Source organism: Myxine glutinosa, chromosome 8 (assembly GCF_964187855.1).
Source record: "Myxine glutinosa chromosome 8, kmMyxGlut1.1, whole genome shotgun sequence".
Taxonomy (NCBI): domain Eukaryota; kingdom Metazoa; phylum Chordata; class Myxini; order Myxiniformes; family Myxinidae; genus Myxine; species Myxine glutinosa.
Window position 1 is genome coordinate 104,949,562 of NC_136268.1, and position 25,314 is coordinate 104,974,875.

General features: G+C 45.0%; 1 protein-coding gene across 1 annotated transcript in view; it reads right to left on the bottom strand.

The window, feature by feature from the left end:
* LOC137418004 (neurogenic locus notch homolog protein 1-like) overlaps window positions 1-23,521 on the bottom strand; it is an 84,453-nt gene extending 60,932 nt beyond the window's left edge. The window contains exons 1-5 of the mRNA XM_068103948.2: window positions 23,134-23,521; window positions 19,756-19,843; window positions 8,807-9,069; window positions 4,659-4,997; window positions 3,421-3,543 (exon numbers count right to left, since the gene is read on the bottom strand). Of these exons, the coding sequence (XP_067960049.2) occupies window positions 3,421-3,543; window positions 4,659-4,997; window positions 8,807-9,069; window positions 19,756-19,843; window positions 23,134-23,185 (865 nt within the window). The 5' untranslated portion in view covers window positions 23,186-23,521. The remainder of the gene's footprint in view (window positions 1-3,420; window positions 3,544-4,658; window positions 4,998-8,806; window positions 9,070-19,755; window positions 19,844-23,133) is intronic.
* Window positions 23,522-25,314: the final 1,793 nt, after the last annotated feature.

Consider the following 25,314-nt stretch of genomic DNA (forward strand, 5'->3'; position numbering starts at 1 on the left):
GGGACCTACAGGTAGCTCTTGCCACTGTTGATGTCAAAGTGCACGAGTCTACCATTAGAAAGAGGCTGCACAAATTTGATCTACATGGGAGGTGTGCCAGGAGGAAACCTTTGCTGTCCAGAAAGAACATCAGGGCAAGACTAAAGTTTGCCAATGAACACCTACGCAAAGACCAGCACTTCTGGAACAATGTGCTCTGGACAGATGAGTCAAAGGTAGAGCTATTTGGCCACAGTACCAGAAGACATGTTTGGCAAAAACCAAAGACAGCATTTGACCACAAGAACCTGAAACCTACTGTAAAGCATGGTGGTGGAAATATTATGATTTGGGGCAGCTTTGCTGCATCAGGGCCTGGGCAGCTCACCATCATAGAATCCACTATTAATTCTACATTGTACCAGAGGGTGCTTGAGGATAATGTGAGGCCATCTGTCGGAAAGTTGAAGCTCAACCGAAGGTGGACCTTGCAACATGACAATGACCCTAAACATACCAGTAAATCCACCAAGGAATGGCTGAAAAGAAAGAAATGGAGGGTTCTGGAATGGCCAAGTCAAAGCCCAGATCTAAATCCCATCGATATGTTGTGGGGGGAATTGAGACGAGCTGTGCATGCAAGAAACCCCTCAAACATCGCACAGCTGAAAGAATTCTGCATGGAGGAGTGGGCAAAAATTTCTCCCAGTTGATGTCAGAGACTAGTAGACAGTTATAAGAAACGCCTACTTGAGGTTGTTTCTGCCAAAGGGGGCAATACCACCTATTAGAGCCAAGGGTGTACTTACTTTTTCCACATGCGAAATTTGCATTTATGTTTATTTAAATTATACAATGGACTACAAAATGTAAATGTTTCATGATACTTGTTATATTATATTACCTTTATCTATCAATATTGTTGAAATGAAGATCAAATAGCTGTATGTTGAAATATGTTGAAAAAGTCAAAACTTTACATGGGGTGTACTTACTTTTTCACATGACTGTATATAAAGGGCAGGTGTAATAACTTTGTGGTTGATAGTTGGTAGTGTGGGAGGGGAGGTGGCAGAGTAGTCATGGATATTCGTTGACCCATCATGACTATTTCTGATGTACAATATTGTGAACATAAGTACATAACAATAGAATTTCATCATAACTACCTTTTCTTCTTCTTCCCACGATCTTCACACACAAAGCCATCGTCGTAAACATAGCCATACGCCCTCACACCCTGAACTGAACGTCACCACCAATGCTCACCCCAACACCAGGATCACCAAGCCTCGCCCCAGGTCCTGGTTCACCACCAAGCCTCACCACAGGCCCAGATTCACTGCCTGGCCTTACACCAGACCGAGGCTGATATTTTACCGAGGCCAAGCCGCTTCTTCAACAGAGTCCAACAATATTATACCGAAAGTCCCACAGCCAGGAAATGTCATTACTGTGAAAAGAACCTTGGAACCACAATTATTTATTCGACGAGCTGGAACTCGTGAATGAAGAAGGAACTGATATTGAACCAAACTGCAAATGAAGAATTACCTCGAGTTTGGCATCCAAAGCACGACATGCAAAGAGCAATATTGTCTGGGTAAGAATAAAAATAAAAATAAAACCACCTTTAGAGGCCATTTTTCCCCGCAAAGCGGGGGTTGGCCTTTTTCGGGGACCGTGGTTGTTGTTGTTTTTGTTGGTCCCCTTTTTGAAGCAGTGTTTTACGGCCGGATGCCCTTCCTGCCGCCAACCCTTTTTGTCGCCTTTTTTTTTTACGACAAACGGAATTACCAGTGAACTGGTACTCAATTTGCCGACCTCGGAAGGATGACAGGCTGAGTCAACCCCCCTGGCGTTAATTCAGCGATCGACCGGGATTCGAACCCAGGATCCTAGGATCCTAAGCTGGCACCCCAGCCGCTAGCCCAACACCAGGCTTGTCTGGGTAAGAATATCAGCAGAAAAACACACGCACAAGAATTTGATTAAAAACGCTTTGTGCAAAGAGCAACATCAACTGACGCATAGATAGAATATCAGAGATTTGTCAGATATGAGATGTTCAGATATGAATTTGTCAGATGTCAGATTTGTCCTATAAAATATCAGATTGTCACTTGGATACTGTAATAAAACTCGTTTTTCAGACGATTTAAAAACTTTTTAAAAGTTTATTTTAATGATTTTAAAACTCAGTGGATGAGTGTGTGACATCTATAATCCTCAATGCAATTCAGCTCTATCTATCAAGTACTGTAATCTGATTGGTTACTTGTGCAATTTTCCCATCGCAACAAACACACAAGCAAAAGAAAATCATTCCGGGTGATCATTTTCCAAACAAAGTCAGAAAATAAACATTTTGGGAACCATCTCCCCACCCCGCACTCCCATACCCTCCCTACCCCATCCCAACAAAAATTAGCCAAATCCAATTCCACCACCAAACATGCACGGTATAATGTTATAGTTGATAGCAACCAACAATCAATTTCCAAACAGATCTTGCACGATGTGTCAGTAAGGTGGTGATCGCCTGCCGATAGTAATGAACTTTGCCTTCGATACCAGCACACGTCAAGATTGGAAAGGTAAGCAATGATCCAATGCAATAGAGTGACTTGAGGAAGCCAGTGAGGCCACGGTAATGAGCAAAGCACCAACTTGGTCGAGTAGGCCATACAAGGCCGGCACTATTCCTATTATTTAAGTTGTTGAATCCACACGCGATCTACCTTCCACCAAAGTTCTCTTGGTGTAAAAAAGGCTGACCGAGAAAACAATGCCTATTGCCGATAAAAAGAAATGGGGTAAAATGTTTTCAGATTACCCTTGTTATTGCTATGGCAAGACTTGCAATCATACAGTGTATGCAGCCAATGGAACATACATGGTATCCACAATCCTTTCTCACTTGGACCAGCCTGGGCCAAAGCCTTTCCCAAGTGCATTCTGTTGGACTTTTTGACACTGTGTTAAGACTAAGCCAGAGAATGCATCAACCTGGGGCCTGGCAGCAAGACCCTCCACCAAGTGAAATAAACAGAAGCAGGAAGTGATCCAACAACTCAAGCAAGCCAGATCATGTTAATGCCTTTTCATTTCTAACAAAAGAAAGAACTTTATTAGCAAAGAGAAAAGATGGCAAGCAAGCATACGCTTCTTTGCCAGCCTTTCACTATTTCGGGTTGACCGAGCATGCCAATCAGACTGATCATTTCCTCCAATCAAAAGCCAGGAAAGCTATCATGAGTGACCCATTCTGCTTGCAGAATGGAGGATTTATCTTGTCCTGCTCATCAAGATACGTCATCATGTGAATCACGTGAGTATGCATGACGGCCAAGCCATCATTATTTTTATATCACGAAAATAAAACTATCAAGCTAGAACACATGGACCCCGGTCGTGTAGAAAATGCCGAGGTAAGCTTACCTGTCCACTGAGGAGGGCACTGGCAGTTGTATGTATTGACGCCATCGACACAAGTGGCACCGTGCTTACACCAGTTCTCTGGACAGTTGTCAATATTCACTTCGCAGTCCGAACCGGTGAATCCTGGTCAGTGTGTTTGCGGGAGAGGAGACAAGAGGGTTAAAGGACATTGGATTAAAGGTGGATGACATATTTAAAGCTCAGGTACCAGAACAAGAAGGGAAGGATATCAACACGTCGACTTCCACGCTTAACATAACTCAACCGGTCTCAGGCCATTACCATCATATTACCGCAAATATAATACCATAACGATGACACACAGGATTCATCAACCACTCTCAAGCCTATTTGTGCAGGGTGAGGTGGAGGTGGTAATGGGTGGTGGGAGGGATAGGGAAGTGGAAGGACGTCATGTCAAAACATTCCGCAGGATTTTTACACATAATATGTAAACGGAGATGGAATTGCGTAAATCCGGATGACAGAGAAGGAGGTTGCTCGAGTTTTAACATCACCATGAACCACGCAAGCACGACTAGCCAACCCGTAAAGCAGAATAGACAGCCCCATAGACAGCAAATGGAAAGCGTTAGCAAACATCATACAACAAACAAGATGGGAAGATCGGTGTCAGGTGATGAGAATTCTGCCAGGAGAGAGTTGAAAGGCTGATGGTAGCCAGCGATTGGGGAAGGAAAGAGCTTAGACAGGCAGTCGGCTGACAAGCTGCGATAAGACAACGGATACAGCTGACCATGTTGTCCCATTAAAGAACTCTTCCAATCAATAAGAAACTAACTTCTACTCCCCAAATCACTTTTACCCCTCCCCCATCCTCCCCCCTCTCCACTGCCAACCTCGCTTTCTGCCACTTTCATTACAATAGCAAGTTCATCATGTCGATCTGAACTCGTATTTGTGTTTGAGAAGCCCTCATAAATCGGAAATCGTAAACAACACTTTATTTTCCTTCAACTTGAAAACAAAGGTATCAAAATGAGCACCTATCTACGTATAGTATCACAGATCCAAAATGGTGGAGTGATTTTCAATCACCACCCCCTTCACCTTCATCGGCTCCCCCACTCTCAACCTGGACTTAACGGGTACCTTTCCCTCCATGCCATCAACCTCCATCATTTTATCATTATTTTTTATAATTTTGCCTCATCTCTTTCACACACGTCGCTCTTAATTCAATACATATTATTGCCATAATAAGGAGTTCCACCCACCAGGAAGACAGCTGCACATGTAGGAGCTATCGCCCATGGGTTGGCATGTTCCGCCGTGCTGGCAGAGCGAGGGTGCGCACGGCACGTAAGGGGTCTCACAGTGGTGACCGCTAAACCCAGGCGGGCACAGACACGAGTATGAACCGGATAGGTTGGAACAGGTTCCGCCATTCAAACAGGGCCCAGAACCCCCAGTGCATTCGTCCACGTCGTCACGGCACAGCGGTCCAGTATAGCCTGGCTCACAGGTGCAGCGGTAGGATTGAGCGTGCACCTCACAACGGCCACCAAAACCACACGGGTTTGATGCGCATGGATCAGGAACATCGCAGTTAGTGCCTTGGGGTTGCATGTGATCAAAGGAAGGGTGCAGAAAGAGATATAGATACATATATTGATGTACATATAGACAGAACAAAATACAAATGAGAAAGCATGTCCAGGACAGACACACTGAAATTCAATGGTATTAAATAAATAAATAAATAAACACGGAAGTGATTTTAAAAAACGTGTCGTCTCATTCTTGACACGCTGAGGTGGGGCTAATAGGGGCTATTTATAAGCACTATGATTTTGCCCCTTCACATTTTGACCCAATTTTTTATTATTCTCTCCATATTCTCATCATAAGGCGTTGTTGAAAATTTGATGACAAAAGTACAAATGGTAAAAAAAAGTTATGGCTTAGACACAACTCTTGCTGTGCACCAGGGGGAGAGTGGAGGGGTACTAATCTATCTATAATTCCAGTAATCTCTGTCTGTACGTTTGTCTGTGACCGCTGTTTCTCGACAACCACGGGTCCGATATACTTTTAACTTGCCAGGTATATTGCTGGGGACCCGAGGATGTGCCTTTTCAAGGTTTCATATTAATCGGACAATTACTTACCGAGCTATGTCCAAAAAACGATTCAACCAATCAGAGAGCAGCGAACTATCGCGTGTGCCGAACGTGGCGGGCACACTCTGCCTCGGATGGCACATTTGAGAGCGTATTCATTTATTTCACGTTTGCAAACTATGTTGGCGTTAAACTATGTTTTACAACTAATAAAAACGAATTTGCGATTCATTCGCTTTCCTGCGCGTTTGTGCACGCGATGGCGATTTCTTTACCAAACTCCGGAAGCCGTTCGCTTTGGACCAAACCATTGCATGTAAATAGAGGGGGGGGATTCTCACCACTCGCAAGCCGTTCGCTTTGGACCAAACCATTTCATGTAAATAGAGGGGGGGGATATAATTTTAGATATAGATATAGTACGGGCATGCCCTAGTCTATCTATAATTCCAGTAATCTCTGTTTGTACGTTTGTTTGTCTGTGACCGCTGTTTCTCGACAACCACGGGTCCGATATACTTTTAACTTGCCAGGTATATTGCTGGGGACCCGAGGATGTGCCTTTTCAAGGTTTCATATTAATCGGACAATTACTTACCGAGCTATGTCCAAAAAACGATTCAACCAATCAGAGAGCAGCGAACTATCGCGTGTGCCGAACGTGGCGGACACACTCTGCCTCGGATGGCACATTTGAGAGCGTATTCATTTATTTCACGTTTGCAAACTATGTTGGCGTTAAACTATGTTTTAAAACTAATAAAAACGAATTTGCGATTCATTCGCTTTCCTGCGCGTTTGTGCACGCGATGGCGATTTCTTTACCAAACTCCGGAAGCCGTTCGCTTTGGACCAAACCATTTCATGTAAATAGAGGGGGGGGATATAATTTTAGATATAGATATAGTACGGGCAATGCCCTAGTCTATCTATAATTCCAGTAATCTCTGTGTGTTTGTTTGTACGTTTGTACGTTTGTTTGTCTGTGACCGCTGTTTCTCGACAACCACGGGTCCGATATACTTTAAACTTGCCAGGTATATTGCTGGGGACCCGAGGATGTGCCTTTTCAAGGTTTCATATTAATCGGACAATTACTTACCGAGCTATGTCCAAAAAACGATTCAACCAATCAGAGAGCAGCGAGCTATCGCGTGTGCCGAACACACTCTGCCTCGGATGGCACATTTGAGAGCGTATTCATTTATTTCACGTTTGCAAACTATGTTGGCGCTATGTTGGCGTTAAACTATGTTTTAAAACTAATAAAAACCATTTCATGTAAATAGAGGGGGGGGGGGGGGATTGTCACTGTACTCGCACGAGCAGATGGCGGAAGTGCCTGACCGCCAAGTGAAGTCCGAGCAACTCGCGGTCGAAGGTACTGTAACGGCGTTCGGGCGGGCGAAGCTGCCGGCTAAAGAACGCCAGCGGTTGCCAAGCTCCGTTTTAAAACTAATTAAAACCCCGGGGGGATTGTCACTGTACTCGCAAGCCGTTCGCCGTTCGCTTTGGCGTTGCGAATGGACCAAAACATTTCATGAACCAAACCATTTCATGTAAAGCGTTCGCCGTTCGCTTTGGCGTTGCACATGAACCAAAACATTTCATGGACCAAACCATTTCATGTAAATAGAGGGGGGGATATAATTTTAGATATAGATATAGTACGGGCATGCCCTAGTAATAATAACTATGTGATAAATAAATAAATAAATAAATAAAATAAAACTAAAAATTACATAGTACCGTACTGTACATAATTAAATGAAACACAAAAAAACCCACCAAATAAGTAAATTCATCAAGAAACGAATACATCCATACATATACACAAACATGCAAACATACATGCATACATACACTCCATCACCAAAAGTATGCGGACACCAGAACATCGAACATCTCATTCCAAAATCATGGGCATTAATATGGAGTTAATCCCCCCCCCCCCCCCCCCCCTTTTGCTGCTGTAACAGCCTCCACTCTTCTGGGAGGGCTTTTCACGAGATGTTGGAACATTGCTGTGGGGATTTGCTTCCATTCAGCCACAAGAGCATTGGTGAGGTCGGGCAGTGATGTTGGGCGATTAGGCCTGGCTCGCAGTCAGCATTCCAATTCATCCCAAAGGTGTTCGATGGGGTTGAGGTCAGGGTTCTGTGCAGGCCGGTCAAGTTTTTCCACACCAATCTCGACAAACCATTTCTGTATGGACCTCAAATACATACAAATTAAATAAAGGGGCCATTGGCATGCTGAAACAGGAAAGGGCCTTCCCCAAACTGTTGCCACAAAGTTGGAAGCACACAATTGTCTAGAATGTTATTGTGTGCTGTAGCGTTAAGATTTCCCTTCACTGGAACTAAGGGGCCTAGCCTGAACCATGAAAAACAGCCCCAGACCATTATTCCTCCTCCACCAAACTTTACAGTTGGCACTATGCATTCGGGCAGGTAGCGTTCTCCTGGCATCCGCCAAACCCAGATTCATCCGTAGGACAGGCAGATGGTAAAGTGTGATTTATCACTCCAGAGAACGCGTTTCCGCTGCTCCAGAGTCCAATGGCGGCGAGCTTAACACCACTCCAGCCGACGCTTGGCATTGCTCATGGTGATCTTAGGCTTGTGTACGGATGCTCGGCCATGGAAACCCATTTCATGAAGCTCCCGACAAACAGTTGTTGTGCTGACGTTACTTCCAGAGGCAGTTTGGAATTCGGTAGTGAGTGTTGCAACCGAGGATAGACGATTTTTATGCACTACGCGCTTCAGCACTCGGCGGTCCCATTCTGTGAGCTTGTGTGGCCTACCACTTCGTGGCTGAACTGTTGTTGCTCCTAGACGTTTCCCCTTCACAATAACAGCACTTACAGTTGACCGGGGCAGCTCTAGCAGGGCAGAAACTTGACGAAATGACTTGTCGGAAAGGTGTCATCCTATGACGGTGCCACATTGAAAGTTACTGAGCTCTTCAGTGCGGCCTATTCTACTGCCAATGTTTGTCTATGGAGATTGCATGGCTGTGTGCTTTATTATATATACCTATCACAGCAATGGGTGTGGCTAAAACAGCCAAATCCACTAATTAGAAGGGGTGTCCACATACGTTTGGTCATGTAGTGTATATACAAACATGCATACATACATACAAATACACAAACATGCATACATACATACATACATACATATTTACATATACAAACATGCATATATACATACATACATATATACAAACAAACACACATACATAAATTAATCAATCAATATAATGAGAAGAATCACATTTCCATCATTGTTTTTTACCTGTCCAACCAAGCAAGCAGTGGCACTGATAATGCTGTAGGTCGAGGAGGCGGCAGGTGCCTCCGTTATGACATGGTGTTCTCAAGCATGCATTGTCCACCGGAGTCAGGCAAAGACTGTCCATGAAACCCAGTGGACATTCGCAGGTGTATGCAGCTGCCCCCGCACGTACGTCCACGTGGCATGTGCCTCTGTTTTGGCACGGAGAGCTGAGGCACGGATCTGGTAGCTGGCAATATGCACCCACATATCCACTACGGCACCTGGAAATGACATGTGGTGCACACAGGTGAGATTATATTTGAGGATGAAAGGGGGAGGGGAGTGGTGGTGAAAGAGGGGGAAGCTGAGGTAAAAAGGGGGGGGGGTGGGGGATAAAAGAAAAGGATGGAAGAGAAAGAAAATAAATGTCGAAGCATACCGATTTGGTTTGAAATAGTTTAACTGAATCTCTGTCCAAGCACCATGTAAACATGTAATCTCTACAGGGGCAGCTACCATGGGTTAACACAATGTCCCAATTCTTATCTCCTACAAGTGGAACACATCACAAAGGGATGAAATGGGATAAGGAGGACTAGGTACGGTTAGAGATAAATGACAATGGAAAAAGCATCAGATCCACAGACATTGGCAAATAAACAAATATTTACAAAGGGAGAAGAATGAAGGCGAAGGGAGAGGGGGAGGTTTCAGTGGGTGGAAATGGCAGGAAGTCAAGGAATTTCATTTGGGGATCACAAACCTATTTAAACCTCATATAATCAATCCATCCTGAGTCCGGCTGTGTATCGCATCACCAATATAGGGTTAAATAGAAGGGTGCTGGTGTATCACGTGTCATTTCATTCACAACCGTCATTTATAAGCTCAATAACCAGAATGACTTAATTTACAAGAATCATGACAACAAGGAGCTGTGCAGGTCACCTGTCCCACAATGAAGTGGCACAGGTGTTCTACAAGACAGTCTCTCAGGTTCACTGCATTTGAACAATTTTTTTAATCCCTTTGTGATGTCATAGATGATCACAGCAGGACCCACCACAACTACCATTCTCTATGACACAAATACACTCAGCAATGACACCAAGTACCATCAGCAGATGTTAATTACTTGTGGAATCCACAGAACATGTGTTTATGTCATCGTCTTAACTTATCACCAGGTACCTTTTGTAATTACTGACTTACCGTTCATCCATGAAAATCTGATTGGCGACAACTGCGCATTGTTGATTCACTCCAACCGCCCACGTGATTCACTCAACCGCCCACGGGATTCACTCCAACCGCCCACGTGATTCACTCCAACCGCCCACGGGATTTACTCCAACCGCCCACGGGATTTACTCCAACTGCCCACGGGATTCACTCCAACTGCCCACGGGATTCACTCCAACTGCCCACGTGATTCACTCCAACTGCCCACGGGATTCACTCCAACTGCCCACGGGATTCACTCCAACCGCCCACGGGATTTACTCCAACCACCCATGTGATTCACTCCAACTGCCCACATGATTTGATCCAACTGCTTACACAATGCACTCCAATTGCCCACGTGATTCACTCCAACTGCCCACATGATTCACTCCAACTGCCCACGTGATTCACTCCAACTGCCCACGTGATCCACTCCAACTGCCCACGTGATTCCCTCCAACTGCCCACGTGATTTCCTCCAACTGCCCACGTGATTCACTCCAACTGCCCACATGATTCACTCCAACTGCCCACATGATTCACTCCAACTGCCCACATGATTCACTCCAACTGCCCACGTGATCCACTCCAACTGCCCACGGGATTCACTCCAACTGCCCACGGGATTCACTCCAACCGCCCACGGGATTCACTCCAACCGCCCACGGGATTTACTCCAACCGCCCACGTGATTCACTCCAACTGCCCAAATGATTTGATCCAACTGCTTACACAATGCACTCCAATTGCCCACGTGATTCACTCCAATTGCCCACGTGATTCACTCCAGCTGCCCACATGATTCACTCCAACTGCCCACATGATTCACTCCAACTGCCCACGTGATTCACTCCAACTACCCACATGATTTGAGCCAACTACCAAGTTGATTTGCGCTGTCTGATTGATTTGTACCTACTGATTTTTGTCTGATGCGATGCTGCCCCATACTCAAAATAATTCTGTCACAGGTCAAAGGTCTGTCATGATGGCGTTAACCACTCAAAGATCAGGGTCCTCATGTACATAATTCAGGTATTTGGCAAACAATAACAGGCATTTTGACTGAATGACCACCTGTAAAAGCATCAGAATACTTCAACAATTAGCAGTTGTGTCCTAAACAACCAACCATCATCAAGGTATTATTTTAACACATCTCACAATAAATATTGGATAATTCTCAAGGCCACAATAATATATATTTTTATTCATCAACCAATTCCTCTCTGGTCTTCAATTTCGAACTTTTAACTCAGCCTTAACTCCTCATGACATGTATTCACACCAAGGAACCATCGTGCCCAATTCTTCAATTCAACGACTTCACTCACTTTTCCAGCTCTGGAAAAAATCCTGTTGCACTCACGGTTAAGACTATCCGTCTTCCCGCACACCCAAGCCCCCTAGGCTCCCAGGCCCATGTTACCGAGGTAATAGGCCTTTGTACTGGTTGCTGTTCCCAGCATGGTCAGCATGCCAAGAAGGCCGGCATGCCCTCAAGGGAGGGGTTATGGTGTGTGGATGGGGGCTATGGAGAGGAGGAGAGCTCTCTCAAAGCCACGACCCTGGCACCCCTTGACCCTCCGCCAAGCAACCAGGGTCAGGCTAGTCACAACTCACCGCCACTCTCACCCCGATTGCACAAAGATGGCTCCAAGTTTGGCCAAACACCATTTGGGAATTGAATGTGTAAACATGGTGTGTTCAACATTTCGTCGATGGTGTGAAGTAACGACCCATTGTTCGATCGTTGTAAAGAAAACATACTCACCTCGGTTTGGAACATTTTGCCTTTTGTCTCATAAATATTTCCTTTTATTAAAATCGCTGCAGATTGTCCTCTGCCACCTGTGCCGTCTCAAAATAGCAGTCGTGAAAGGGCAAATCAACCATTCACTCCATCCCCATTGGTTAAAAAGGCGGTTTAACCTGTTTGGGGAAAGATCTGTGGCCCTTGGTCGGCCAAGCTGTTGCTTAGATGCTCACAAAGGGGTTAATCGGCCCTGGGCTGTCCCCACGAGACCACACACAGGCCGCCGAGCCCAAGGCCCCGAGCCCGGCCGATAGCCTGGCCCAATCCATTGTGCCCTCAACCGGTCCAGCTGCCGCAGCCTGGGGGGAACATTCTTACATCGAAACCTGGCGCATCACGCGAACCTCAGCAACGGAATCCTGCGACGTGGCATTACTCTGCACATTTCCGCTGCAATTGGAGCAATTTACGAATCAGCAAGCCCGTTTATTTTTTCGAATTTACACCGAGTTTGAGAAATTGTGATGTGTGTGTGTGTGCGTGAGTGCGAGTGCGATATTAATTGCCATTCATTAGTGCGCTGGGACTGGCAAATTCCCAGACCAGCAAACCCCAGTCCATGACATTAAGCACGTGGCGGATTGCTCCCTTTGGGGGGAGGAGGGAGTAGGAATCGTGCTGGTGTGGGAGGGTGAGGGGGTTGTAACATTTGTGACGATATTCCAACCCCAAAATTCCCTCCACATATACCTCCACCTCCTTCACCCCCTCCCACACCCAATCTCGGCTTCCCACACCGATCCGGTTGCCGAATCAAACTTTGAATGGCTTATGTTGGACGCACCCAATGCGGAGCATTTCGTGACATCAAAGGAGGAGCCTTTCTGCCCCGACGATCACGTGTGCCATCTGCTATGGAAGCTGAATGAGCACGCCATGGTTACACAGAAACAAATTATACATTGATGTCGTTGTATGGGTCAAGGCTCATAAAAACTTCAAAGGAATAAGAGTTATAAAGATTATTAATTCTTCCTTTTCAACCAATTCTTCCAATTTCTTCCAATTCAACAAATGCAATGATTGTTTGGGAGCAAATATTGATCGAACCGTTTCCATCTATTATGGCTTCTCCGAACACGCAGGTATTGCCATTTGTTAAGTCTCCCCTTCCGCTTCCCCCCGACCCTCTCCCTCTACCCACACCTCTCCTCCCATGCCTGTGCCTGTGTCTCTCCCTCTGCTCCCCCCGCCCCCTTCCCCTCTCTCACATCCCCATCTCTGTCTGAAGGTGGGGTCAGTTTTGCCAAAGCAGTCTCATGGCAATGATTACATCGAATGGTTTGCCATTGCAGTGAAGTCACGTCAGGAAGTTGCAATGTCTTCAAGGTGCCGTCGATAGCTCATCCAATATTGTCAAAAGAAAATGTGGGATCTTTAACATCCACAAAGCCAATGATAGCAGACATGTGTCAATTCATGATAGACATGTTACAATCAGAAGATGCTAACTCATAAGTGTAAAAAATATCTCAATGGTCTGAATGATCACTGCGAAGAACATGAGATGTCAAGATTAGCGGTAGAAGGAGAAATTAAACTTCTTAGTTTTTTTAAAAAATAAACTTTAAAAAAAGTAATGGAACAGAATGTGAAGATAACTGTCTCTTACTTGAAACCCCTGGTCCCCCACTTCCTCCCCCATCCCTCCGCCTCTCACCGCGTCACTCTTGCCCTCGTCCCACTTTGCATTAATCTGTGGTCGGTGCTTCTCAGAAAGCATGTACGTCTTTTATGAACCGGTTTGCCAGGCCTGACATTAAACTGAAGGTGATTTGAGAATTTGAAATTTGATCAGGGTGCTGGAGATAACTTGCCGATTCATCATGAAATACATCAAGCCCACCAGCCAATGCTAGCAGACGGGACACAGGCTTAACACCCGTCTTCACATTTCTAGTAGCCGGATGTGAATCTTCACCAAAATCTAATCGTTTGTCCTCATCTCACACCCAACCTTCTCCACCAAGTTTCGTCATAATCCGTCCATAACCTTTTGAGGTATCCTGCAAACAGACAAAGAAGCAAACAGACAGACAGTGGTGAAAACATAACCTCCGTCCACTCTTGGTGGCAGAGGTAATGACGGACAAATACCTATAATATACGGGATTTAAACCTGGGTTTGGAGCCAGCTGTTGAGATGGCAGCGCTGAACAGGCCAACCCGCGTTTCACGCTCGAAACCCGAGATAATTCAGTATTTTGTTCCGAAGTTAATTTTAACACATAAAGCACCATGAAGATACCATCTGATTGATTAACTCTACTTCCCGCTTTCTCCCGGAACACCGGTGATGTCATCATCTGCAAATGATTTGTCCAAGTGCAATTCTGAGTCCAAACCCTGATTCCACTCCATAATATTTCCAATTTCCAAGCAACCCAGTATGTTATTCGTATTGTATTGGCATGACCACCACGTTTCCTCCCACTAGTGTTCGTACGTCGTCGTTATGATGTGCACGCCAGCACTGTCGGTATTTCTGGTGATTGCGCTCACAGCACTGTTATTCCCCTGTGTTTGCATCGAGGAGCTTGCATATAAATCACATGGACAAAGACATTGGTAGACATCAGTGTACCTTTACATGAATCAGAAGGACATTAGTAGAATATAGGCAAGTACCTATAGTATATAGGATGTAGACCAGGGTTCCGAGCATTGTGAGCCACCAGTTCAGATAGGAACAATAAACAGGCCACATTTACATCTTGATTCCAAAGCCTGGAGACCTATTTTTGGACATGGTTTTGCTTTCTGTGGATTAAAACTCTGGGTCAGGCTTTTACATTCCCTTAAAATACAAATTCTCTCTCCCACTCTTTCCCCCTCCCTTCCCTCCCCCTCCCTTCCCTCTCCCTCCCTTCCCTCTCCCTCCCTTCCCTCTCCCTCCCTCCTTCCCCCTCCCTTCCCTCTCCCTCCCTTCCCTCTCCCTCCCTTCCCTCTCCCTTCCTTCCCTCTCCCTCCCTTCCCTCCCCCTCCCTTCCCTCTCCCTCCCTTCCCTCTCCCTCCCTTCCCTCTCCCTCCCTCCCTTCCCTCTCCCTCCCTTCCCTCTCCCTCCCTTCCCTCTCCCTCCCTTCCCCCTCCCTCCCTTCCATCTCCCTCCCTTCCATCTCCCTCCCTTCCATCTCCCTCCCTTCCATCTCCCTCCCTTCCATCTCCCTCCCTTCCTTCTCCACCCCCACCATCTCCACTGAATCTCAATTTGTTTAATCTTCGATCTGATCTCTTTGAACCCTACCCATTGGAAGTCTGTGCGATAATCAGAGACTTGGTGGGAAGAATAAAAGTTACATGCAGTGGAAAACAGGGACTCGATTCCAGTATTGCGGGCTTCCGGGATTCAGACCGTGAATTGAATAACAGCGACCAATTCTCCAACAAGTTTTCCTGCTACCCAGGGGAAAAAAAATTATTAAAAGATAGACTCTCCCCCTTTCCGACACCTCCACTGCGTAACACACACACACATACACACACACACATACACATGTGCATACATGCCCACGTGAACGTACACACAGACAAATATCCTCAAAATTGAGACCAACATCAGCAGTGCTCAGATTTAAGGAAGCCCCCTTCATGCTCCACAAAGTAGAGGTGGATGATGAACAGAGGGGACATGACCATACAAGGAGTAACTTGGCAATGAGAGGTACAATACCTGTCAAAACGAAATAGAGCAAATGGAATCATTTAATAACAACGCACACTTTATAATGGTTCATCAATTTTTGGTTCCCTCTCCTTAGCTGTCCAGTTGATGTGTAACTACTCTCTGCAAATTACGGTGCACAAAACGGTCGTAACAGATTGTACTTGAGGCGTATTATATTACAATGAGAAATGGAGATCGCGATACCATAATCTCTTCTGTGTACGGCATTGTGAATGCCAGAGGGTGCTCCGATGGCGGCTCATGGTGCAGCTGCTGGACGGAAAGTCATACAAATCCATGGACGCCGTTTGAATAGCTGCACCGCACGTTTCACCTCCTGCTGATCACGCTGCCCTCTCCCCTACCCTACCCATCCTCATTCCACTTCGCACTCTCTGCATGCCAGGAAGGTTCAATTCCAGAAAGCACGGCCGTCTGGAGGAGATGGCAGGAAGCATGTCGGATCAAACACCTTTCGGAAGGATGATGGGAACGTGAAACAGGCCGATTTTAAATCTTCATTCCAAAGCCTGTGGATCTATTTTTGGACATGGTTTCATTTTCTAAGCCTCAAAACTAGGGGTCATGCTTTTACATTCCTTCAAAATACAAAACATGTCTCACGACTCACAGTCAAAAAAAACTAATTGGATTTCAAAAGCCGTGGCTGCCAAATTGCAGCAGCAGGTAGCACGGAAAAATACACTTGAACATTGCATGGAAAGCCTGTTGGGGGAATGAAAAACAGCGGTTTAATAATCTTGCATCGATGAATCATTCACCTTCGGTGGACTCGGTGGACCAATTGGAGAAAAGCCCTGTCACTGCCCAATCAGGAGCCACAATATGTATGGCTTGCCATCGGCTTCCTGGTTAACCCATTCACACTACTAGATGGATTTGGTGGACCGATTGGAGAAAGTCCCCCAACTGCTCGACGAGAAGCCACGATATGTATGGGTCACCATCGGCCTCGTGGCTCCCGAGTTGTGCGCCGGGTCGGTCCAATCAGCTTATCTAATGGAATTGGAACAGGAAAGAACGCTGCGCCATGGACTTTTGAGGGCAATAAGGGAGAAACAAAATTGCAATGGAAACTGGTTGCCGAGCCTGGAAATTCTCTAAATTCTTCAGCCATAGACAAATGAAAAAGAAAGACAAAAAGAAACTGATGAGAGCCAGGCTGAATCATTCTTGAGTGACAGTAAATGCCGGGAAGAATCAAGATGGAGGCCCGATGCCAGGCACCCTACCCGAACAGCCGGCCAGGACAGTCTGGTAAAACACCTGCGGCTGTCCCTTGACCCGTGGCCTCTCCAGGCCTGGCTTCCCAGGGGAGCACTCGGGGCTACTGCGACCGTGGGAACGGCAGGCTGGCTGCCAACAGGCCGAATGCTTCACATACCTCCACATAGGATAGGTAGATCGTACTCGCCACGACAGGCTGAACAGCTTGATCAACAAACCACAGCGACTTCCATCAGTGGTAGTTTGACCTCCGTTTGGATTTAAGGCAACTGGCCCGGCATACCAAGTCATGGAATTTGTGGCGATTTGGACAAGGTGCAAATTAAAATCTGTCCATTTTCTGTCTCAGCAGAATGTAGAGAGGTAGTTCTTCAAGCACGCACACACGAATGATGCAGGCGAGCTCTCAGACAGGAAACGTTTCTCCATGGAGGAGACTGTTTCTGCAGGAAAACTTCCTGATAGGCAATCGCAGAGACAACACCACAGCCGGAGGCTTTTTATCGTGTGCACATTTTCCTGGGAACATTTTAAAAGCCAAAAAAATAGTTTGCTCTGCTCTGACATGATTTCTATTATTTTATTTTTTTTACATACACTTGGGTCTTCGTGGTTCAGACGTCACAACACAAAATGTCAGGGAAATATGTGATCTATGCACCCTCCTGGCTGAGGAATGATGATAATAAATGTTCGAAGAACGAAGAGGAGCCAAAACAGCAATGAGACCTAATGTGATCGTTCATTCCAAGTTCACCGTTCATGCAGCGAAATGGTAACCAAGGTAAGTACACCAAGGTAAATCTGTACGGGAACACGGGGAGAACCCTACGCTTATTGGAAGAGTGCAAAGGTCGACTAAATAATAATAATAATAACGTTAAATACTCCCAAGACTGCCACATTGAAGGTCGGCAATACCATACATAGTTCTCAACTCAACTCACGTTTCCCTCAAACTCGCGTCAGTATCTGTATTTCAACCGCTGACTTGTATGTTGCAAGTCGCGAGTACGTGACCGGAATCAAAGCTACTTCCATTCATTCATATTGTGAATTAATGGACAAACCCTCTCCCTCCACCTTCTTCATCACTCCACACTCATTTTGCCACCGTCGCTGCAAGAATTCCCCGCACAGAGCAATTATCAGGCTCCGCACGTCCCCCCGTCCCCCCCCCCTACCCCCTCCTCTCCCCGGTACCCGGAGCTCCCTTCAACAGCCTCTCGTACAATGTTGTCTTTTGTGTCCCGATCCCCAAGGCTACAAAAACCGGCGAGCTTCACGGAGGGTTGCTATGACCAACTGCTTGACCGAAAGGTCCATAAAGACCTAAATTGAGCTTTTAGCGCCCCCCCCCCCCCCAATCCCCTCCCCAAAAAACGTTGTTTTGAAGACTATGGAATAAAATGTGTTGTTTCATGCCTCTTCAATGACTACACTGACTCGACTTAGCCGAGAATTTGACTGTTATTGTTGGTTCGGCTGATGATTCGGTGAGAAATTTTCCATTTGCTTAAAGTCTTGGGTTCAAGCTGACGATAAAACCCCATAAAATGGAAATTACGTCATTGGTGATAAATTTGATCTCATAAATATTTTTTGCCAAATGATATGGATTGCTTCACAGTGGTGGTCACCCGCAGTGGTGGGAAACTTGTCGATTTTCCCTCGCCGATGTGGGTTCGATTCCCAAGGCTACTTGGTGGACACCCTCACATCCACAACGGAGTGGCGACCGGTCCAGGATCGGTTCCGAGCCATGGAAATAACGAATAGTCCTGAGTAACACTATCTCCTGTCAACGGTATGAGCCTCCACGACCGCGACCACCATCACAACTAAATAATCGTATTTGTAATGTGGTCCAATCTATACTATAAGAGGTGTGTGTGTGTGTGTTTGTGTGTGTGTGTGTGTGTGTGTGTGTGTGTCTGTGTGTGTGTGTGTGTGTGTGTGTTTGTGTTTGTCTGTCTGTGTGTCTGTGTGTGTGTGTCTGTGTGTGTGTGTGTGTGTGTTTGTTTGTGTGTCTGTGGTGTGTTTCTGTGGTGTGTGAATGTGTGTGTCTGTGGTGTGTGTGTGAGTGTGTGTGTGTGTGTGTGTGTGTGTGTGTGTGTGTGTGTGTGTCTGTCTGTCTGTGTGTGTCTGTGTATCTGTGTGTCTGTTTGTGTGTCTGTGGTGTGTCTGTGTTTGTGTGTGTCTATGTGTGTCAGTGGTATGTGTGTGTGTGTGTGTGTGTGTGTGTGTGTGTGTGTGTGTGTGTGTGTGTGTGTCTGTGGTGTGTGTGTGTCTGTGGTGTGTGTGTGTGTGTCTGTGGTGTGTGTCTGTGTTTGTGTACATGTCTGTGTGTGTGTGTCTGTGTCTATGTGTGTGTGTCTGTGTGTATCTGTCTGTGTGTATGTGTGTGTGTGTGTGTGTGTGTCTGTGTGTGTGGGTCTGTGTGTGTGGGTCTGTGTGTGTGGGTCTGTGTGTGTGGGTCTGTGTGTGTGGGTCTGTCACCATTTTTCTCAGAGATGGCTGAAAAGATCTTCATAAAAATTTCAGAGGTTCATCAGTGAGTGCCGCAGGGTGGTGTAGGCCAACAAAAAATTGAAAAAAAACAAAAAAAGTTGGATTTTTTTTTTTGCTCTATCGTGCGAAAGCCTTTGTAGAGATGTGAAAGGTGATATTAAATGATCCCCGACCCTCTGCCTTACTTAGTGGGCATAGGGAAGTGTTTTAGGCCCCCACAAAAAAACAAAAACATTTTTATTTCTTCAAAATACCAACAGGATTAGAACAACACCGGGCAACACCGGGTACCCCTGCAAGTACTCTATAAAAGCTTCTATGAATGAATAAGAACAAGTTTTGACAAATTCATTTTCTTCACCATTCAGCACCACTGGGCAGGCCTTTAAAAAAAAAATCTGATGGCTCGGTGTGAAATGAAGTTGAATGTACAGTGGTAAGGGTACAACATGGGGTCAACAATCCCTGTGCGTGGAACCAAATCAGAGGACCAAGTTCTCTCACCTGCACTCTCCTATGCCATTGTGCAGGCGATGGCACGTCCCACCATTCATGCAGGGTCGTACCGAGTCATAGCACTGCAGAGCTGTACCTGGAGTGGCAACAGGACAGAGTTGACATGGGTATACACAACGGGGCAAAGTAGACATGGGCACACACAATGGGGCACAGTTGACATGGGAACACACAATGGGGAAAAGTTGACGTGAGCACACGCAATGGGCCAGAGTCGACATGGGAACACACGACGGGGCAATTGACATGGGCACACGTGACGGGGCAATTGACATGGGCACACGTGACGGGGCAATCAAGATGAGTACATAAAGGGCACGGCTAAACAGTATGATTTTCTGCACATTATGCAACCATGCATTTGCTATATTAATCAATCCACAACAGTCGTGTTATGTGATAGGTCGGTCAGAATCCGGATTTTTAACATACAGCACATAAGACTAACCAGCCGAGGCAAACCAATCGTGGCTGTCCCAATGAAAATACGAGACACTTGGCATGCAGTAGGCGACAGCTGCCCAGAGGAGAAAGGAAAATGTAATTCGCTCAAGCTCTGTGGCATCTAATGAAATCTCTAACAAACCACATGTGGTGGGGATTTGGTGGGTGGACTAAACAACAGGTACGTGGGAAACATAATACTGAGGCAGCCTGCCATTCTACGCTTCACCTGCAAAAAATAAAATATAAACTCAATCACTCTCGCACCTGTTTTGTCCTAGCCACCACTTCGCACTTCTCACTAGCAGAAGCACCTCGGACATCACTTATAAATCAAAAATAAGCAAACTGACAGCAGAATAATGGAGTGTGGATAAATTAGAGGCAAGATGGGCAAATGGCCTCTTCTCTCCCATCGTATAACCTCGTATTATCATACTATGGCTCTTCAGGAGGACAGGTGACAAGCCAAACAAACAAAGGAAAGAGAGTAATGAAAACAAAATGGGTGTTCGTACATTTTAACGGAATCTCATTTGATCGATTCAATGAACTACAGTGGGGGAATGAACCGCCGCTGTCTGTTCATCCACAATCACAAACGCACCAACACTCAGACATCTCCTTTTGCGATGGTAACATTGGATCATTCATTAAATGCCATGCACATTAGAGGCAAACGAATGGACTTGCATGCGCTCAACATGAAGGTTCCACCTTTGCTGGACTTTGAAATGCTCATACATAAACTAAACACCATTATGTTATTAATGGTGCTCATGTTTGGGGCATGTTCACATGCATGTGCGCACGCACACGCACACACACACACACACACACACACACACACACAACCTTATTTATTCCAAGCATGCAACACGTTCTGACACATCCCTTTATTTGGGTGGTGTATAGGCAACAGACCACTGCTTTGAACGCTCCCGAAAATAAAATTAACCCTTGTTACGTATATGACGAAAAAGGTGCGTGGTGCTTCTGTGCATACATAATACATTCTGGTTTAATATATCTCGGATAATTCCAATTGCTCCCACCCTCCCCTCAAAGGACGACAATTCCAAGATGGGTGACATTTCTGCTTTCAAACCTTGAAAAGAGGCAACCAAATTGAATCAAACGAAGCTGGCGCATGCACAACTTCATGGTGCCTCATTGATCTCTGAAAGTTTCAGCTTCCTAGGTCAAATCCTCTCAGAGTAGATGAAACATACACACACTTGCTCCATTATATGTGTTGACCACCATGATAAGCCATTATATACATTATATTGCAATGTTAAAGCCATTATGTACATTATCTTCAGATGATAAATCCATTATATACATTACCTCCAGATGATAAACCCATTATATACATTATCCCCCAATGATAAACCCATTTTATAGACATTATATTCTGATGACAAACCCATTATCTCCAGATGATAAACCCATTATATTTCCATCATGTCCTGATGATAAAACATTATATATACATTATATCCCCCATAATAAACCCATTATATACATCATTTACAGATGATAAACCCATTATATATATTTCCAGATGATAAACCCATTATATACATCATCTCCAGAGGATAAACGCATGATATATACATTATTCCCCAATGATAAACCCATTTTATAGACATTATATTCTGATGACAAACCCATTATCTCCAGATGATAAACCCATTATATTTCCATCATGTCCTGATGATAAAACATTATATATACATTATATCCCCATAATAAACCCATTATATACATCATTTACAGATGATAAACCCATTATATACATTTACAGATGATGAACCCATTATATATACATTATTTCCGATGATAAACCCATTATGTACATTATATCCAGATGATAAACCCATTATATACATTTACAGATGATAAACCCATTATATACATTATCTCCAGATGAAAAACCCATTATATATACATTATCTCCTGATGATAAACCCATTATATACATCATTTTCCAGATGCTAAACCCATTATCTACATTATCTCCAGATGATAAACCCATTATATATACATCTCCAGATGATAAACCTATTATATATACATCATTTCCAGATGCTAAACCCATTATCTACATTATCTCCAGATGGCAAACCCATTATATATACATCATTTCCAGATGATAAACCCATGATATACATTATCTCCAGATTATAAACCCATGACATATACATTATCTCCAGATGATAAACCCATGATATATACATTATTTCCAGATGACAAACCCATTACACACATTATATCCCAATGATAACCCCATTATATATATATTATATCCCAATGATAAACCCATTATATACATTATTTCCAGATGATAAACTATAATATGCATTATATCGCAATGATAAATTAATGTCTCTATGATAAACCCATTATATACATTTGCAGATGATAAACCCATGATATATACATTATTTCCCGATGATAAACCAATGATATACATCAATTCCAGATGCTAAACCCATTATATACATTTCCAGATGATAAAGCCATTATATACATTTCCAGATGCTAAACCCATTATATACATTGTTTCCAGATGATAAACCCATTATATACATTATATCCCAATGATAAACCCATTATATACATTATTTCCAGATGATAAACTATAATCGCAATGCATTATATCGCAATGATAAATTAATGTCTCGATGATATGTCTCGCAATTATATGTCTCTATGATAAACTATTATATACATTATCTGTGGATGATAAACCCATTATTTACATTTTAACCCATTATATAAAAGTTCTCCCTGTGAAGGAGTAACATTTATATAAACTTTCATCCCCCGTTTACCGGTTTCTCGCACTGACGGTCTCGGAATGCGCCGTGCGGTGCGCACCGTTTGTTCGTCCGTGTCCGACGCTCCTTCACTCACCTGTCCGTAACAACACGAACAACAGACCGCAGACGAAGAGTCGCCGAGGCATCCCAGGACTCGGCTCGGATCTGTTCACAGGGTCCCGGATCGACGAGCCCCGAACCGCATGGACTCGGCGTCTCAGGCTCGCACTTCTCCTTCCCCTTTCTCCTCGAAAATCTTTCGCGGCACACTCTCTCGCACACCACTCGAACCCACTCCCACCGGTCAACTCGTGCACACCACCCCTTCGCGACCCCCTATCAGGTCTTTCCCGCTCCCCGGACTACGAAGCGTGCACCGCTCGCGGTCTCGATGTGCTCGTGACTCCCAACTCCGCACTTCGCACAAACTTTTGCCAACGGATCTACTTTCTCTCTGCCTAACTTTCGGTCGGCTCTCAAAGCACGCACTATTTTCTCCGCGTAGGAGGACGCGCCTCGTCCGCCCCTCGTTTTTTGCCAAACTCTCGGACAATCCTGAGCGAGGCACGTGACGTGTGAATGACTAATTGACGTTCGGTTTTAGCGCCATACATAGGTGCGAGTACGGGATGTACAATACAACAACCATAAAACCAGCACGAAACTGCGCATTGTCTTAAATACATTAAACTCACGCTCCGTCGTTGCCCTTCGACAAAACCTACCAATTAATACCGAATCACCTATTTATATATTCACGTATTTTTTATATATATATACTGCGATCACTTCGCTAACCTCGATACTAACTTTGCCTCTTGTCGAACAGAATTTATATTCGCGCCATTTTACTCGCGGTGTGCGGGGTTTTCTCAATCCGTTTGGTCCAGCACGCCCGTGCCTTATTGCAGCGCTCCCACCTATATGTACATACAGGTAGTGCAAATGATGCACCGGCGCACATTGGCCTAGTCCGCTCGAGAGATGACGTGATCATGAGGAGGGACGGCGTGCTCCGTAATGCAGCAGCCAGAACCGCTCATCCTCCCCCGAAACGTTCGATTACCTTGTTTGATTTTAAGTGAAACCTGCATGGACAGGTGTGATACAAATTTGACGGTTGTTCAATTCCACCAGCAGCGTGGCAAGAAGAAGCGGGTTTTTGGGAGACGCTCTGCTTCGTTCTCATTGGCTCTCACGGCTCGTTTGGGGGATTGGGCCGACTCTGGCGGAATTGAACCCCCATGAGGAACCTTTTTGGAGGAAATCACGTGACGCAACAGCAAATTTCCCAGTTTTAGTTCACGAGGTCATCGGTGCTCCCATGGCGCTTCCCTTCAATGACGTCACCGCTGGGGAATGACGTAACAGCGCTGCGTGATGCACCCGACTGATCTCTTCATCACGAAGTCTCTTGAAGAGTATTGTATTGCGAAATGACGTCATTTGTGCGAAGTCCCGTACGTCGGTCGCCTCCCCCCCCCCCCCCCCACCCCCTCCCTCCCCCGAGTTTCCCGCGTTTTCTCTGCATAGCGTAAGACCCCGTTACGTCCAAGTCGATCATTTCCCCCTGGTTGTTGAGTTTGAATGAATTCCATCACTCCTTTACATCTGCATCGAATACAATTTTGCATCAATAATGAGAATAAAAAGTATGCGGTTGACTTTTTGACGTTGACCTAATCTAAGGTCATGACCTAATTATAAACATTTTAACATTTTTCACCAAAACGCGACTGGAGTTTGTCTGATCGGAATGAATTGCCCTTTCAATATAGCCAAGAGTAAGGTGCATTTACATAATACGTTTCCGGGTTAAAGGTCAAGGTCAAATGATAATCCGATAAAAATTAGGCGTATTTTGTCATCGCTCAATTTTGCCAAGGCGGAATCTTAAAGACCCCTTGGTCTACCAAGGTGTTCTTGCATCATAATGGTGTACCTGCACTGAAGTTATACACCTGATATTTGATGAGTGTCGCTGACATACTTTTTCGGATGTATGACCTAATTAACAAAAAACACCTTTTTGATCATAACGTGAATAATTTTCCTCCAATTTTTATGATGTTGAGTTTTATGCAGATATTGTAGATGGCGACCCATTTCCTAATTTTCAGTCATTCCAAAATGTTGAAGGTCAAGTGGATATGAGGGATTCACACTCGGACTCTCAAGATCTGGAATGGAATAATCAAGCAGAAAAACCCTAAAATAATAATGGCAATAATAACAAGAAACAGCAATCAGAGATTGCAGATCCTCGCCAGGACGT